At 36.9% G+C, this 18,624-nt stretch overlaps 1 protein-coding gene across 2 annotated transcripts in view; it reads right to left on the bottom strand.

Moving 5' to 3' along the window:
• The window catches only part of PTPRQ (protein tyrosine phosphatase receptor type Q), a 235,648-nt gene that overhangs the window by 37,410 nt on the left and 179,614 nt on the right, over positions 1-18,624 (bottom strand). For both annotated transcript variants that reach the window (XM_070454261.1, XM_070454262.1), the window contains 2 exons: positions 16,224-16,323; positions 10,984-11,112 (listed from right to left, as the gene is read on the bottom strand). In XM_070454261.1, the coding sequence (XP_070310362.1) occupies positions 10,984-11,112; positions 16,224-16,323 (229 nt within the window). The remainder of the gene's footprint in view (positions 1-10,983; positions 11,113-16,223; positions 16,324-18,624) is intronic.

The following is an 18,624-nucleotide window of genomic DNA, read 5'->3' as shown; positions in this document are numbered from 1 at the left end:
TTGCCTGGAAAATCCCATGGATGGAGGAGCCTGGTGGGCTGTGGTCCATGGCATCGTTAAGGGTCGCACACGACTGAGCATCTTCACTTTCACTTTTCACTTTCATGCATTGGAGAAGGAAATGGCATCCCACTCCAGTGTTCTTGCCTGGAGAATCCCAGGGACGGGGGAGCCTGGTGAGCTGCCGTCTGTGGGGTCGCACAGAGTCGGACACAATGGAAGTGACTTAGCAGCAGCGGCAGAGGTGTTTAAAGGCTCTGATTAGCCCGAACTACACAGTTCTATCAGAGTAGGAGCTCTGACCAAACAGAGCACTGTTGACTAATTCTAGGGGAAGAGAATGTGGTTATAGAGGAGAGGCAGTGGGCGTTCGATAAAATGGAAGCATTTTTCCCTGAGATACTAATGGCGTATCTGGTAAAGAATCTGCCTGCAATGCAGGGTACCCAGATTCAGTCCCTGAGTCAGGAAGATCACCTGGAGATGGGAATGGCTCCCCACTCCAGTATTCTTGCCTGGAGAATCCCATGAACAGAGGATCCTGGCAAGCGATGGTCCCTGGAGTCCTAAGAGTTGGACAAAACTTAGTGACTAAGCCATCACCACCAATGGCATGAAGCCAAAAAGAAAAGTAAAATGATTCTGTTTAATGGTGACAGAGAAAGGCAGAGTTTCTCAACCAGACCATTTGTGAGCCTGGAACACTGAGAGGTCAGCTTTGAGTGCTGGTTGGAAATGGTATTTTCTGTGCGATGTGATCACTGAAATCTTTAGCTCAGGTGTGTTTTTGGCAGATGTTGGAATCTGATCAAGCAGGTCCTTTGAGGAAAATGGATCTTCATGAAAATATTTTAATTCTGTCAATGGGGACTTGGCAATTAGTTAATAAATAAAACAAGGTTAACTATGATTCCAAAATGCAAAATGTGGTTCTAGTAGCCATGGGTCTGCCTTCCTCTGTTTGAATTATTACTCTGAGTACTATTCACAGTCAAGAGAATGTCAGGAGTCTTGGCTCCATCCAGCCTTGTGGCTAACAGGAATTGACTCCTCTGTCATAGATCTGGGATTCTGAAATCAAAGGCATTTTCCTTTCTACCTCCATTCATATCCTTTACTGAAGAAACTGAATATCTCTGCCACACTCAATTGCTGGGTCCCTGCTAATGCAGTCATTTTGCTATGCTCCCCTCAGAATGTATACAGCAATTTTTATCCTAGGATAAAAGTGGCACTTCTGGGCATTAGCGGGTTGTCTGAAAGTGTGCACAGTTGGCTGTCCATTGGGTAGGGTGGAAGTCAAAATTATATGAAACAGGGAATGTGATCATCTTGGTTCTCACAGATTACTACCTGTAGTAGTTGAAATGAACTTGTATGGCATGTGAACCCAGACTCCACCCATCAGACAGAGAACTCTTGTGTCATCGTAATAATAGGCCAGGAAACATGTGAAGAACTCTAGGTAAAAACTTATTTACAATCAGAGTTAACACAAGATGATAACACAGCAAATTTCTCAGGCCATGCACATTGTGAGTCAATGTGCATTTTGAGAAGGTTAATTTACAATAGCATGCAATATCATAGAGGACACTTAGTAAGTAGAAAGTTAACTGTTTAACAGTTAAACAGAGTTTAACTGTTTTTTGTCTTTGGAAAAAAATAGCATATTAAACAACAAAATACTTCTTTCTATGTATTTTAAAATATAGAGCACACCATCTGAAAAGATTAATCACAGCAGAGCTCTGCATCACCACAGTAACTTACTGGATGACAAAAATCTCCTTTCGTCTAAAGAAAAATGAAGAGTATCTGAAAGTAAAGATTAATTTTTTAGTATAAAAACACATACTGCATTGTTTTTTTACTTGCTGCTATAAGAACATAAGCATGAAATATCTTGGATTTCATTCTACTGTAGGACATTTCTTGTCCCAAATTCACATTTTGTTCTGACATTTCTTATCTGGATTCATATATTTTTACCATTGCTTGCAAAATAGTTTAAGACAGAAGTAAAATTAACAACCAGAATCTGTCAGAGAACTGATGGAAATTAAAATGCTAACAATTTTACAAAGTATTTCATGTATTAGTCAAATTTTGTGTATTCTTAGTGAAGTCATAGGAATTGCACAGGAATTGCACTACTAAATACTTATCAATGTTGTAAAGTAAAATAAATAATTTAAATTAAAAAAATAAATGCTTTTCAGTTTCTATAAGATTGAACCTATACTATAGTGGAAGAGGAGAGTGAAAAAGTCGGCTTAAAGCTCAACATTCAGAAAACTAAGAACATGGCATCTGGTCCTATCACTTCATGGGAAATAGATGGAGAAACAGTGGAAACACTGTCAGACTTTATTTTGGGGGACTCCAAAATCACTGCAGATGGTGATTGCAGCCATGAAATTAAAAGATGCTTACTTCTTGGAAGGAAAGTTATGACCAACCTAGATAGCATATTAAAAAGCAGAGATATTTGTCAACAAAGGTCTGTATAGTCAAGACTATGGTTTTTCCAGTGGTCATGTATGGATGTGAGAGTTGGACTATGAAGAAAGCTGAGTGCTGAAGAATTGATGCTTTTGAACTGTGGTGTTGGAGAAAACACTTGAGAGAGTCCCTTGGAGTGCAAGGAGATCCAACTAGTCCATCCTGAAGATCAGTCCTAGGTGTTCATTGGAAGGACTGATGCTGAAGCTGAAACTCCAATACTTTGGCCACCTCATTCGAAGAGTTGAATCACTGGAAAAGACCCTGATGCTGGGGAGGGATTGGGGCAGGAGGAGAAGGGGATGACAAAGGATGAGATGGTTGGATGGCATCACCAACTCGATGGACATGAGTTTGAGTAAACTCTGGGAGTTGGTGATGGACAGGGAGGCCTGGCGTGCTGCAATTCATGGGGTCGCAAAGAGTCGGACACGACTGGGCCACTGAACTGAACTTATACTAAAATGCTATCATTCTTTTCCCCATATCACTGGAGAATAAGTAATTCAAAAGAAGCAGTTCTTAGAATAGAAAAGAAAATACTACTTGAATGAAGAAAATACTCTGCATAGAAAATACTACTTGAAGAAGGATACCACGGGCCCTTGTCTTGTTAAGTGTGTTTGTGCTGATTCCATGTAGTATGCCTCAGAGTCAGATACATGCACACAAAATTATAGGTGTATGTTGATATTTCAGAATCAAACTGACCTGCTGCTGTCATCTTGGCTTCCTGTTAGCTAGATGCATGACCTTGGACAGTTACTTAAATTCTCCAGGCATCTTATATTTTTCCTTTGTAAAATAGAGATTGAGTACCAACCACAAAAGATTAAATGACTTGGCTGAGATCATTACATATGAAATTTACCACACAGTATTATGTTAGCAAATCCTATATGTGAAAGTAGACTGGGGTCATTTTTAATTTTACAATTATTATAAATAACAATAATACTGAAGGTATTCTGATTTACAGTTTATAAAACACATTCATAGGATTCTTTTAAATGGTAAACTTCTAAAGGCATATATATTTGATAAAAATCCAACATGCAAACTTCTCAAAGTTATTGATGAAAGATACTCTTAAAATAGCCATTCAGTTGTTTGCTTCATTTTGTTAGAATTTTAATTCCACTAATGATTACTAGATTGGGCCTTGGTCTTAAGATAATGCACCATTACATTCATTCAACTAAAATACGCAAGATAACTAGTATGGAATGATGCCCAAAATTTGAGGGGAAAAGCTGAGGACTGGAAGAAAAGGAGTATTTGTCAAATAAGAATATTAGTGACACTGATTAATATTTTCTATCCTTTCTGACTTAGTCACCAAAAGAAACACGACTTCTAAATTCAGTTTAGAAAGGAGACAGTGAAAATTAAAAATTATTAGCCAGTAGTATCTTTGTCTTTTCAAAATTCTGTTGGCTTATTTAATTTTGTGTTATAACTCTTCTGGAAAGGCAATCTGTGTTACAGTTAAATTACTTAAAAGCAAACCACAGGGCCAGTTAGGCTGAGCGGTGTTTTTTCTCTTTAAAATTGTATCTTTTATTCCTTTAAACTTTCCCAAGAATTTAATCCTAGATTTGACATAGAATTTTTTCCAGGAATATAGATAATCTATACAATTAAAATATTGCATTTTTTCAACTTCATTGGAACTTTTTAAAAAACTGAAATATAGTTAAATTACAACGCTGTGTTAGTTTCAGGCATACAGCACAGTGATTCCATTGTGTGTGTGTATATATATGTATATGTATGTATATATATATATATATATATATTATAGTTCCTTCAGATTCTTTTTCCTTAGAGATTATTACAAGTACTGAGTATAGTTCCCTGTGCTGGATAGTAGGTTCTTGTTGGTTATCTGTTTTACATATAGTGTGTGTATGTTCATCTCAAACTCCTAATTTATCCCTCACCCTTCCCTTTTCCCTTTGGTAACCACGAGTTTGTTTTCTCTGTCAGTGACTCTATTTTTGTAAATAAGTTCATCTGCATCTTTTTTTAAAGATTCCATATATAGGTGATATTCTATGCTATCTGTCTGGCTTACTTCACTTAGTATGATAATTTCTAGGTGCATCCATGTTGTGGCAAATGGCATCATTTCATTCTTTTAAATAGTTCATTGTATATATGTATCACATCTTCTTTATCTGTTGATGGATATTTAGAGTGCTTCTATGTCTTGGCTATTGTAAATAGTGCTTCAGTTAACATTGGGGTGCATGTTATCTTTTTTAGTTATAGATTTCTTGGGATATATGCCCAGGTGTGGGATTGTAGGATATGGTTACTCTTTTTAGTTTTTATGGAACCCTCCATCCTGTTCTCCATAGCAGCTATACCAATTTACATTCCCACCAACAGTGTTCCCTTTTCTCCACCATCGCCAGCATTTATTGTTAGTAGATTTTTTGATGATGACCATTCTGACTGGTGTGAAGTGATACTTCATTGTAGTTTCTATTTGCATTTCTCTAACAGTGATGTTGAGCATCTTTTCACGTGCTTTTTAGCCATCGGTACGTCTTCTTTGAAGAAATGTCTTTATAGATCTTCTGCCCATTTTTGGATTTTTCTGTTTGTTTTATTTTGTTGATATTGAGCTGCATGAGTTGTTTGTATAGTCTGAAGATTAATACCTTGTCAGTCACTTTGTTTGCAAATATTTTCTTCTGTGCACTTTGTTGTTTATGGTTTCCTTTGCTGTACAAAAGATTTTTAGTTTAATTAGGTCCCATTTGTTTATTTTTATTTCCATTACTCAAGGAGATGGATCAAAAGAAAATACTGCTGTGATTTATGTCAGAGTGTTCTGCCTGTATTTTGTGGTAAGAGTTTTACAGTATCTGGCCTTACATTTAGGTCTTTAATCCATTTTGAGGTGTGTGTGTGTGTATGGTGTTAGAGAGTGTTCTAATTTCATTCTGTTATATGTAGCTGTCCAGTTTCCTGGCACTACTTATTGAAGAGGCTGTCTTTTTTCCATTGTGCATTCTTGCCTCCTTTGTCAGAGATTAGTTGACCATAGATGCATGCATTTATCTCTACTTTCTACCCTGTTCCATTGATCTATAGATCTGTTTTTCTGCCAGTACCATACTGTCCTGATGGCTGCAGAATAGTCGGAAATCAGGGAGCCTGATTCTTCCAGCTCCATTTTTCTTTCTCAAGATTGCTTTGGCTATTCAGGGTCTTTTGTGTTTCTGTACAAATTGTAGAAATTATTTATTCTAGTTCTATGAAAATTTCATAGGTATTTGATAGGGACTGCATTGAGTCTGTAGATTGCCTTGGATAGTATAGTCATTTTCACAATATTGATTCTTCCAATCCACAAACACAGTATATCTTTGCATCTGTTTGTGTTGTCTATGATTTCTTTCATCGGCATCTTATAGTTTTTTGAGTACAGGCATTTTTGCCTTATTTAGGTTTATTCCTAGGTATTGTATTCTTTTTGATGTGATGGTAAATGGGACTGCTTCCTTAATTTCTCTTTCTGATCTTCCATTGTTACTATATAGAAGTGTAACAGATTTGTGTACATTAATTTTGTATCTTGCAACCTTGCTGAATTAATTTATGAACTCTAGTAGTTTTCTGGTAGCATCTTTAGGATTTTCTATGTGTAGTATCATGTCATCTGTGAACAGTGAGAGTTTCACTTTTCCAATTTAGATTCCATTCGTGTCTTTTTCTTTTCTGATTGCTGTGGCTAGGACTTCTAAAACTATGTTGAATAAAAGACATCCTTGTCTTACTCCTGATCTTAGAGGAAATGTTTAGTGTTTCACCATTGAGTATGATGTTAGCTGTGGATTTGTCATATGTGGCCTTTATTATGTTGAGGTATGTTCCTTGTATGCTCACTTTCTAAAAAGTTTTTCTTGTCATAAATGGATGTTGAATTTTATCAAAATATTTTTTCTGCATTTATTGAGATGCCATTTAATTTTTATTCTTCACTTTGTTAATGTGGTCTTATCACACTGATCGCTTTTCAGATATTGAAAAATCTTTGCATCCCTGGGATAAATCCCACTGGATCATGGTATATGATCTTTTATTACACTGTTGAACTCAGTTTGCTAGTATTTTGTTGCGGACTTAGTGATGTTGATCTGTAATTTTTGTGTGTGTGTGTGGTTTTGGTGTCAGGGTGATGGTGGTCTCATTGAATGAGTTCAAAAGTGTTCCTTTCTGTGCAATTTTTGGAGGAGTTTCAGAAGGATAGGTGTTAAATCTTCACTAAATGTGTGGTAGAATTCACCTGTGAAGCCATCAATCCTGGACTTCTGTTTGTTGTGAACTTTTGAGTGACATATTTAATTTCAGTACTTGTAACTGGTCTGTTCATACCTTCCGTTTCCTCCTGGTTTAGTCTTAGTTGGTTGTGCCTAAGAATTTGTCCGTTTCTTCTAGGTTGTCTGTTTTATTGACTCATAGTTGCTTGTAGTAATTTCTTATGGTCCTTTGTACACTTGTGGTGTCCATTGTAACTTTTCCTTTTTCATTTTATTATTTTGGGTCCTCTTCTTTTTTTCTTGATGAGTATGGTGAAAGTTCTATTAATTTTGTTTATGTTTTCAAAGAACCAGCTTTTAGTTTCATTGATCTTTTCTGTTGTTTTCTTGTCTCTATTTCTGCTCTAATCTTTGTGATATTTTTCCTTCTACTAACTTTGGATTTTGCTTGTTCTTTCTCTAGTTGCTTTAGATATAAGGTTAGGTTGTTTGAGATTTTTCTTATTCCCTCAAGTAAGTTTGTATCATTAAACTTCCCTCTTAGAATTGCTTTTGTTGTGTCCCATAGGTTTTGCATCATCATGTTTTCATTTTCATTTATCTTTGTATTTTTTGATTTCCTAACGATTTCTTCTGTGATCCAGGCTCAGCAATTTTAGAGAGACAGGTTTGTGCTACCAGTGTGTATGTATGCTTATGTTGCTAATATTTTCTCATAGAAACATTTCTCACTTCAATGTGTTAATGATGAAAAAGCCATCACAAAATGTTGTTTTGTGAATTTGTTTATCAAATAGCAAATCTCAGTGTTATATTCTAATTTGGTGAATATAGAATACATGAACCCAAATATTAAATATTCTTCCTAGTGTATATAGCTTGTGTTCATTAAAAATACATAGAAAATGGCATAATGAAATGATATCATTATCATTCCAAACAAGAATTTAAAACATTTTCTTTGCATATCACTGAATGTTCTCTTGGATTTATAGAGTACTATATCTTTGAATGTCATTAATTTTCAAGAAGAAAAAGAATGAGAGAATTCGTCTTCAGGTCCTTTATGAAACAAGGTATAATCAAATGATACAAGTTTACATATATGGAAATTATAGGAAGAATCTTAAAAAATGTATATAGCTGTACATGCAGATATAATTTCTTAACTATAAGACCCTAAGTCCTAAAGTTGGTTTAATATCAATTATTGTAATCATTTTTAGTCAGTTAGATAACTCCATTAAAATTAATATTTTAACTGCTGATTAGATATTTTATCATTTCTGTTACAGACAAGTGACAACATATAACAATGAAGAAAACTGGCAGTCCAATTAGTATGAAGAAAGTGGGCAGTTTGGAAGGAAAAGAATTTGCCTAAACCTCAAGTGGAAAGAGAGCATATGTTAGTTGGGTAGATTTAGTTGGGTAGATTTAAAGGAAATTGTCTAAGTTCCTTCTTGTAAATAACAGACACATGGCATAAGTTACTCAACAATTTGGAAGCTAACTCAAACTCCTCGATTCTTCACTCTCAGAATCTACCATCAGTCTTTGTGGCTCAGTCCTCATCAGACATGTGTGGCTTTTGACAGATTTAGACTTTCCAGTACCTGAAATACAGGTAAAGAGCTTTAGAGCTTCACTGAAGAATGACTGCATGCATATGTGCACATGGCTAATTATGAATCTGCTAACTACTATTTTTTCTAGTCTTATCATATAATGTATGTGACTTTATTAACATGAAAAACCTTCAATAAATAATAAAGCTGGAGACAGTTATTTTAAAAAATTTCTGTAATCAAGCAAAGCATATTAGTATGTGACATTGGAATTACCAGTAACTATTACAGTTTTGGTTACTAGAGTCATAACAAACAAAGAAGCAAAATGCATTGAAAACTAAAATTCCTAAGTTTGATATGACTAGCAGTAATATCTTCCAGTTTTCTATGTGCGAAAGTAGATAAAAATTATTTGAAATATACTTTAAAGACAATTCTACATCTATTTACAAATAAAGTGACATATATATACAAATAAAGTGATATATATATAAACAAACATGGAAGCAGGAAAATAAATAATGAGTTAATATTAAATGAGGCTGTCCTTGAATTTTAAGTACCCAATAATAAACATCTATACAGTCTTTGCCCACCTTTTCCATTAGCTGTCATGACAGATATTTAAAATATATATCTTATCCCTTTTTGATAATGGCTGTGTTCAGTAGAGTAGGGGGCAAGCTGTGAAAACATAGAACTTAGAGGATCTGACCTCACATAGCCTCTATAGAATGGTAACCTTCTTGAAAAAGAATACTTTCTCCAATACTGACTGGCTTTTTTTCACTGTATTATAACTCCTAAAGATTCACATACTAGAGACTTTGGGGGGATTAATAAAGATTCTTTGGTTTGATTCCTGGGTTGGGAAGAGCCACTGGAGAAGGGATAGGCTACCCACTTCAATATTCTTGGACTTTCCTGGTGGCTCAGCTGGTAAAGAATCCACCTGCAATGCAGGAGACCTGGGTTCAGTCCCTGGGTTGGGAAGATCCCCTGGAGAAGGGAAAGGCTACCCACTCCAGTATTCTGGCCTGGAGAATTCCATGGGCTGTAAAGTCCATGGGGTCACAAAGAGTCGGACATGACTGAGCAACTTTCACTTTAAAAAAAATACGGTAAACATGTTTGGATGCTTAGAAATTCACATGAACAGATCCAACTAAATTGTTCAAAAAAACTAAAATTAATTACACTCCGAGATCTGAAGTTTCATTCCTTTTACACTACACGTATAGAAGAAAGACGGAGATCCCAGGCCTTAATTGAGAAAGGGATGTGGAAAGGGAGTTGGGCCCGCAGGGGTAAGGGAGAAGAAACTTCCTTTTACTATGCATCAGGACCCTTATAGAACTGAGGCAGAGCCTGATACTACTGATGTTCTATTGTGCTATGATATGCTTTAGCTCGGGCAGATTACCCTGCAGATCTATTGATCTTTTATGTGGTTTAATATATAACTATCTTACAGTCTTTGGAGCACTATCCATTTGAGATAGGAACAACCTGTATTAGAACATAAACAAATGTAGATAAGTATAAATGGATTTTCATATCCAACGAACCAAAGTACTTTGTAATTTACTGATAACACTTGAATAACTTTCATTTTGTAGCATTTGAAAGGACCCTGCTTATCAGACACTTCTGCCTATAGCACATATTAGATGTTTTTAGACATGCTGGAAATATTTATGCAAAGTCAATTAGGTAAAGACTGGCTTTGGTAAATGACAACGATAAATGATTAATTCCTTTTTAAGTTTAAGACCTTTGGTGCCATATTTTCATAGTAATAACTTCTAAAGGTTCAACACAACTGTGCAGGTACTTTGTAACAATTGTCACATGCTTATGAGCATCATAAAACACTGAATCTCATAAGAATCTAAAACTTCCTGATGATAGTTTTTATTAAGAATTTGGTAAATTATCTTAATAGAAGTTTTTCAAATGTGACAACAGTTTGAAAAACTTATGATTTCAAAAGAATATAAAATTACTTAACATTTACAATTAAGTACTCTTATTTCCAAAACATATTGATGGCACATACTTAGTGCATACTTTTAAATTTTTCCTTTCAAAGATAAATTTTACTTTGTATTTAATCCTTAAGTACTAAGCAATTTAAAAAATGAAGTGTTACTATATAATTTAGACTTTAATGTAACTGTACATTAAATAAAATAATTTTTTACATTAAATAGCTTAAGAAAGGCTTTTATAAAAGATAAAAAGAATATCAAGTTTTAGTTACAAATTTAAATAAATATGTAATTTAAAACATGGACAGGAAAAAGCCAATGTAAAAAAATACTGTCATATGTAGTGAATTATTAGACATAATTTTAAAGATTTAATTTATACAAATATTGTCTCAGGAAGAAAAAAAGCTTTGCCGAACATTATAGACCCAGGTTCATATTGAACTCAAAGTATTAGGAAGATTAAGTGATTCTCTGAACATCAGTGAGAAGTGTGTGGAAGATGGAGGTCACCCTTTGAAAGAAAATCTCTGTGACCTGTGTAAATAGAAGCCCCACAAACACTTCCAACAAGTACAGGTCACAATAGGGTCATGGCTCCAGGCCCTCTGGACCACTGTTCGCCCAGAGGAGTGTGCTCACCGCGTTAATCTCTCGTCCTTCAGTTCCAAGTCCGCCACAGTGATGAGCTGATCCAGCTTGAATTTAGTGTCAATAATTTCTGCATCCCGAGGAGAATATGTCCCACCTTCTTTCTGCTTCTGTCGAATTCTAAAAGTAAGTGTAGTAAAGTTCAGGGAGGAACTAGCATAGAAAGCATGTATTTGTATTTAGATTTCTTTTTAAGACATTAGTCAAATAATTTCTTTATTGGGATCACTTCTGTGAACACATTGCAAATTTATAGCTACTCAAATTCTTCTCCCTGTTTCAATTCCACAGACTGTATTCTATAATTTTTTAACATGCTATTTTTAATGAGAATTAGTTCTTCAAGGCCTGAGTCACTGACACATTTAAAGTATAGAGTGAACGAGACGGATGTTGTAAGCTTGTGTCTCCTCCCTCAAGCTGTCCTGTAGATTTATCATAAAAAGGAAATATGCCAATGTGGACACAGCTCATTGCTATCAGCACCAGTTCAAATAGACAAGCTTCTACTGTTTTTACATGCATAAAACACTTATGACAAGATACATAAGTGTTTTATACATACTTGGCAATATTTTTATATCTAAATATAATTATATATTCTTTATATAATCTAAGACTATAATATAGAACCAGAAAACTCAGGTTCAAAAATAGAAGTCACATGAATCTGCAAATCCAATTGATGTTAAACATAAAGTAATATTTAGCTTTTCTATCTTTTGTACTGCAAATATTTAATACTTATTATGATTTATGTGTTGAGGATGATGCAGAAAGTATAACATATGGTCCTTATCCTCAAGGATATAATTTAGTTGAGAAGGACTGGAATGTAGAAAAGCATACAGAGGAAAAATATTCAAATTACAACTTGTAAAACAGTAATCAGTTATGAAACGATATGTGATTACAACTATTGGCACTTGGAAGAAATAAAAAGTAGAGTTTGACTTGGGTGTCGCAGAAGGCGGAGGAAGCACACTCATAGTTGACTGAGCCCAAGCAGCAGTGTGTGAAAGCCTAGGGGACCTTCAGGTGAGGCTGAACTCTGTTGGCTGAAAAGCCACATGTAGGAAAGTTGTAGGGAATAAGAGGGGGCCGTTTTCTGCCCAGTATAGGAGCTCATCCTATAAAGAAATGATTTGGGAGCAGAAGAACACTGCAAATACAGTGATTGCATGTCCCTTGGGGAAAAGGACCATAGCTGGCACAAGATAACTCTCACCGTTCTGGCTGAATCTGAGAACACTATCTAGTGTAAGAAAAATATCTTTCAAGAGCCCTTCAGATTTTCTATCAAAATGATAATTTAAAAGGTTCAAGATGAACTAGAGGATGCTTGGCAAACACAATACAGGACAACATTCTTCAGATAAAACAGCCTACTGAGCTACTTAGGAAATTGGTATAATAGTTATTTTTACAAATGGAAGGTCCCTTTAACTTGGCAATCTATCTTAGGAAACTGGATTTTAGAATCACAACTATGATTTTCCCTGAGCTGTGTGCGGCGTTTAGTAGCTCAGTCGTGTCCGACTCTTTGCGACCTCATGGACTGTAGCCCACCAGGCTCCTCTGTCCATGGGGATTCTCCAGGCAAGAATACTGGAGTGGGTTGCCATGACCTCCTCCAGGGGATCTTCCCAACCCAAAGATCAAACCTGATTAAAATATTTCCAATTAAACCTAACGGAGTTATAAATACTCAAAGATGTAGAAAGCCTGGCACCTTCCCCTTTTGTGTAAACCTCTCTCCATCCTTCTTTGTCCCGCTTTGAGATATTGGAGCTAGACTCCTTGGCCAGCCGGTGGGATGTTGAGCCATTTAATAGAAGACACGAGTCATCCTGCAAGGCAGTAGGGACAGGAAGATACTTCCCTTGTGTGTTCTAGGACTGCATTATTATAATTCATTGTGGAAGGCCAGTAGTCCACCTACATGAGTTCTAACTGCTTCTAAAGTTCATGCTGTCTCCATCCCATCACTGAGTGATGCTAAGTAGCTTCAGCCCATCCACAATCGGGCAGCATGGAATGCTTTCACTGTCTAATTCCAGGCTGTGTACCCTCCAGTAATGATGGGCATTTTCTACAGACCGGCTCCAGCTGCTTTCGCTGTAATAGGATACATGTGCCTGTGGTGGCCATTCCATGACAAACTTGGGAGCAAGACAACTTCTTCAGTTTGTTCACGTATTGTCCACTTTCCCTTAGACTAGAGTGAGGAGCTTTGTTGCAGTTGCTACTTTTGAATCCCTCAGTGTTCTCGTTTACTCCTTTAATAGTTGACTGTATTTGTTCAGTTCAGTCGCTCAGTTGTGTCTGACTCTTTGTGACCCCGTGAATCACAGCATGCCAGGCCTCCCTGTCCATCACCAGCTCCCGGAGTTTACTCAAACTCATGCCCGTTGAGTCAGTGATGCCATCCTGCCATCTCGTCCTCTGTCGTCCCCTTCTCCTCCTGCCCCCAATCCCTCCCAGCATCAGGGTCTTTTCCAACGAGTCAACTCTTCACATCTGGTGGCCAAAGTACTGGAGTTTCAGCTTCAGCATCAGTCCTTCCAATGAACACCCAGGACTGATCTCCTTTAGGATGGACTGGTTGGATCTCCTTGCAGTCCAAGGGACTCTCAAGAGTCTCCTTCAACACCACAGTTCAAAAGCATCAATTCTTCGGCACTCAGCTTTCTTCACAGTCCAACTCTCACATCCATACATGACCACTGGAAAAACCATAGCCTTGACCAGATGGACCTTTGTTGGCAAAGTAATGTCTCTGCTTTCTAATATGCTATCTAGGTTGGTCATAACTTTCCTTCCAAGGAGTAAGCGTCTTTTAATTTCATGGCTGCAGTCACCATCTGCAGTGATTTTGGAGCCCCCCAAAATGAGCTCTGACACTGTTTCCACTGTCTCCCCATCTATTTCCCATGAAGTGATGGAACCAGATGCCATGATCTTAGTTTTCTGAATGTTGAGCTTTAAGCCAACTTTTTCACTCTCCTCTTTCACTTTCATTAAGAGGCCTTTTAGTTTCTCTTCACTTTCTGCTATAAGGGTGGTGTCATCTGCATATCTGAGGTTACTGATATTTCTCCTGGCAATCTTGATTCCAGCTTGTGCTTCTTCCAGCCCAGCATTTCTCATGATGTACTCTGCATATAAGTTAAATAAGCAGGGTGACAATATACAGCCTTGACATACTCCTTTTCCTATTTGGAAGCAGTCTGTTGTCCCATGTCCAGTTCTAACTGTTGCTTCCTGACCTGCATACAGGTTTCTCAGGTGTATGTCAGGCAGGTCAGGTGGTCTGGTATTGCCATCTCTTGAAGAATTTTCCACAGTTTATTGTGATCCACCCAGTCAAACGCTTTGGTGTAGTCAATAAAGCAGAAATAGATGTTTTTCTGGAACTCTCCTGCTTTTTCGATGATCCAGCAGATACTGGCAATTTGATCTCTGGTTCCTCAGCCTTTTCTAAAACCAGCTTGAACATCTGGAAGTTCATGGTTCACATATTGCTGAAGCCTGGCTTGGAGAATTTTGAGCATTACTTTACTAGCATGTGAGATGAGTGCAATTGTGCAGTAGTTTGAGCATTCTTTGGGATTGCCTTTCTTAGGGATTGGAATGAAAATGGACCTTTTCTAGTCCTGTGGCCACTGTTGAGTTTTCCAAATTTGCTGGCATATTGAGTGCAGCACTTTCACAGCATCATCTTTCAGGATTTGAAATAGCTCAACTGGAATTCCATCACCTCCACTAGCTTTGTTCGTAGTGATGCTTTCTAAGGCCCGCTTGACTTCACATTCCAGGATGTCTGGCTCTAAGTGAGTGATCACACCATTGTGATTGTCTGGCTCATGAAGATCTTTTTTGTACAGCTCTTCTGTGTATTCGTGCTACCTCTTTAATATCTTCTGCTTCTGTTAGGTCCATACCATTTCTGTCCTTTATCGAACCCATCTTTGCTTGAAATGTTCCCTTGATATCTCTAATTTTCTTGAAGAGATCTCTAGTCTTTCCCATTCTGTTGTTTTCCTCTATTTCTTTTCATTGATCACTGAGGAAGGCTTTCTTATCTCTCCTGGCTATTCTTTGGAACTCTGCATTCAGATGGGAATATCTTTCCTTTTCTCCTTTGCTTTTTGCTTCTCTTCTTTTCACAGCTATTTGTAAGGCCTCCTCAGACAACCATTTTGCCTTTTTGCATTTCTTTTCCATGGGGATGGTCTTGATCCCTGTCTCCTGTATAATGTCACGAACCTCCATCAATAGTTCATCAGGCTCTCTGTCTATCAGATCTAGTCCCTTAAATCTATTTCTCACTTCCACTGTATAGTCATAAGGGATTTTATTTAGGTCATACCTGAATGGTCTAGTGGTTATCCCTACTTTCTTCAGTTTAAGTCTGAATTTGGCAATAACGAGTTTATGATCTGAGCCACAGTCAGCTCCCAGTCTTGTTTTTGCTGACTGTATAGAGCTTCTCCAGCTTTGGCTGCAAAGAATATAATCAATTTGCTTTTGGTGTTGACCATCTGGTGATGTCCATGTGTAGAGTCTTCTCTTGTGTTGTTGGAAGAGGGTGTTTGCTATGACCAGTACATTCTCTTGGCAGAACTCTATTAGCCTTTGCCCTGCTTCATTCTGTACTCCAAGGCAGATCATTCTGTCATTTTTGAGACTGCAACCAAGTACTGCATTTCGGACTCTTTTGTTGACTATGATGGCTACTCCATTTCTTCTAAGGGATTCCTGCCCACAGTAGTAGATATAGTGGTCATGTGAGTTAAATTCACCCATTCCAGTCCATTTTAGTTTGCTGATTCCTAGAATGTCAACATTCACTCTTGCCATCTCCTGTTTGACCACTTCCAGTTTGCTTTGATTCATGGACTTGACATTCCAGGTTCCTCTTTACAGCATCGGACCTTGATTCTATCACCAGTTCCATCCACAACTGGGTATTTTTTTTGCTTTGGTTCCATCCCTTCATTCTTTCTGGAGTTATTTCTCTACTGATCTCCAGTAGCATATTGGGCACCTACTGACCTGGGGAGTTCTCTTTCAGTATCCTATCATTTTGCGTTCTCATACTGTTCATGGAACAGTTGTTATTATTAAATGCTTCCCGTTCTAGTAACCACTGTGGGCTTCTGTCTCCTAATTAGACTGTAATTGCCCATAAAGCATCTTAGGAATAAGTCTTATGCAAATAGTCTTACCTTGCAAACGCAAAAACAGCTGTTCCAAGAAGAATGATGGAAAGGATACACAAAGTGACTGAAAGTATAATCTCTACAGTTCGTTCTGAAAGTCCTTCACCTGAAAAGAAAGTGTAACATGATCATTAATTATTATTATATGGGATACTATGTTGGGTCTAAAATAAAGAAAGATATACTTCGGCCTATTTCTCAGTAACATTAACAAAATGTACACATGTGTTTATCTTGTAGATCTTTTAACTTTGGGGCTCAATCCTTGGTCCTCTTTTTCTATCTACACTCACACCCTTGGTACACTCATGCAAACTCATGGTTTTAATTTTCATCTATATGATGATATCTAGTTAACTGTAATCTAAGGAACTCCCAAATTGTATATCCAGTTGCCTACTATACATCTTTACATAGAAGTATAATTAAATTTTAAAAATCAGAATGTCCCAAACTGAACACCTATCCGTCTTTTGTTTCAGCTGCATCTTTCTTCTTCTTAGTTGATGCCAACTTCATTTGTTCTAGTTGTTCAGTCCCCAAATCGTGCCGTCATACTTGACTTTCTCATTCACAGAACACATCCAAAATCTCTGAGGAAATCCTGTTGACTCTAAGTATACACATTTTTCACTAAAAGAAACCAGGGAAAATTGGAGAGATAGTAATCCCAAATTGTGATTAGGACACAAAAGGAATTTGGGACATCTAATGGGGCAAGACAGCTAAGAAACTATCAAAGGCTAATGGTGTAGAAAGAACAAAAGGTCATCTTTAAGAGGTCCTACTGGCCAAAGATGGAACATTTTAAACTTTATGATGAATAAAAACTGAAACTGATAGAAATATATTCAATATCAGTATAAAAATCCATGAGTTCTAATATTATTCAATGAAACAGAAATGAAAATTAAAAAATACTACTTTGTAACCTCTGGTTTTAGCTAAATTACTTTTTTTTCACTCTCTAAAACTTTGAAATTAAAGGGAGAAAATTAAGTGTTTTCTCCCTGGCTTTCTATTTTTATGAATTTTAAAAAGCCCTAGTTAAGGAGAAAAAGCTCCTTTTTAGAGGAAAATTCTGTTTAATAAATGTGGAAGAAATAATAAAATTGGAAATTAATTTTGCATTCCTAATGAAATAACTGACTCAGGTAACAGTCACAAATGCATCTTTAAATGACTAGGAGGTTAATAGGGACTTGAACATTTAGGGAATGTCAGCCTATCACCTCACAGATTATTTGCTGGTTATAACATGGGAAAAAAACTTCTAGTGAAGAATCATGCTGTCAGTATCACTAAATTAACTGATCAACTTTAACATCACTGAAAATGTGACGAGACATTATATACCTCCTGATGTGAGGTATTTTGATCTACACAGCAACACTTGTAAAGTATTCCTGCCAAAATGTTCATTGTGCATATTCAGGCCTTTAGATCTTATCTCTAATTTATAAGAAAGTAGGAATAGTTCAAGAATAAAATGACATCAATAAAGAGCAATGAGACAAATTCAGAACATGGAACCCCTTACAGGACAGCTCATCTAGTTGCCTAAATGAGTCTTTGGCATAGGAGTGGGGAGGCGGGAGGAAGAAGTCTCTTCTAGATGAAAATAGATAGAGAAAGGGTGAAAACTGTTAGTCACTCAGTTGTATGTGATTCTTTGCAATCCCATGGACTATAGCCCGTCAGGCTCCTCTGGCCATGGGATTTTCCAGGGAAGAATACTGGAGTGGGTTGCCATTTCCTTCTCTGGGGTATCTTCCCAACCCAGGGATCAAACCCACATCTCCTGCATTGCAGGTGGATTCTTTACCGTCTGAGCCACCAGGGAATCCCGGATTAAAAGACACAGTTCTAATGAGATGGATGAAACTGGAGCCCATTATACAGAGCAAAGTAAGCCAGAAAGATAAAGACCATTACAGTATACTAACACATATATATGGAATTTAGAAAGATGGTAACGATAACCCTATATGCAAAACAGAAAAAGAGACTCAGATGTATAGAATAGACTTGTGGACTCTGGGAGAAGGCGAGGGTGGGATGTTTCAAGAGAACAGCATTGAAACATGTATATTATCTAGGGTGAAACAGATCACCAGCGCAGGTTGGGTGCATGAGACAAGTGCTCGGGCCTGGTGCACTGGGAAGACCCAGAGGGATCGGGTGGAGAGGGAGGTGGGAGGGGGAACCGGGATGGGGAATACATGTAAATCCATGGCTAATTCATTTCAATGTATGACAAAAACTACTGTAATGATGTAAAGTAATTAGCCTCCAACTAATAAAAATAAATGGAAAAAAAAATAATAATAAAAATAAAAGACACAACAATAAAAAAAAAAGATGTGAACCTCTCATTTGATCCTGTTTCCAAAAATTATAAAGAAAA

This window comes from Odocoileus virginianus, chromosome 24 (genome assembly GCF_023699985.2).
Source record: "Odocoileus virginianus isolate 20LAN1187 ecotype Illinois chromosome 24, Ovbor_1.2, whole genome shotgun sequence".
NCBI lineage: Eukaryota > Metazoa > Chordata > Mammalia > Artiodactyla > Cervidae > Odocoileus > Odocoileus virginianus.
The sequence above is the reverse complement of the archived record's forward strand: the minus strand, read 5'-3'. Positions and strand labels throughout refer to the sequence as shown.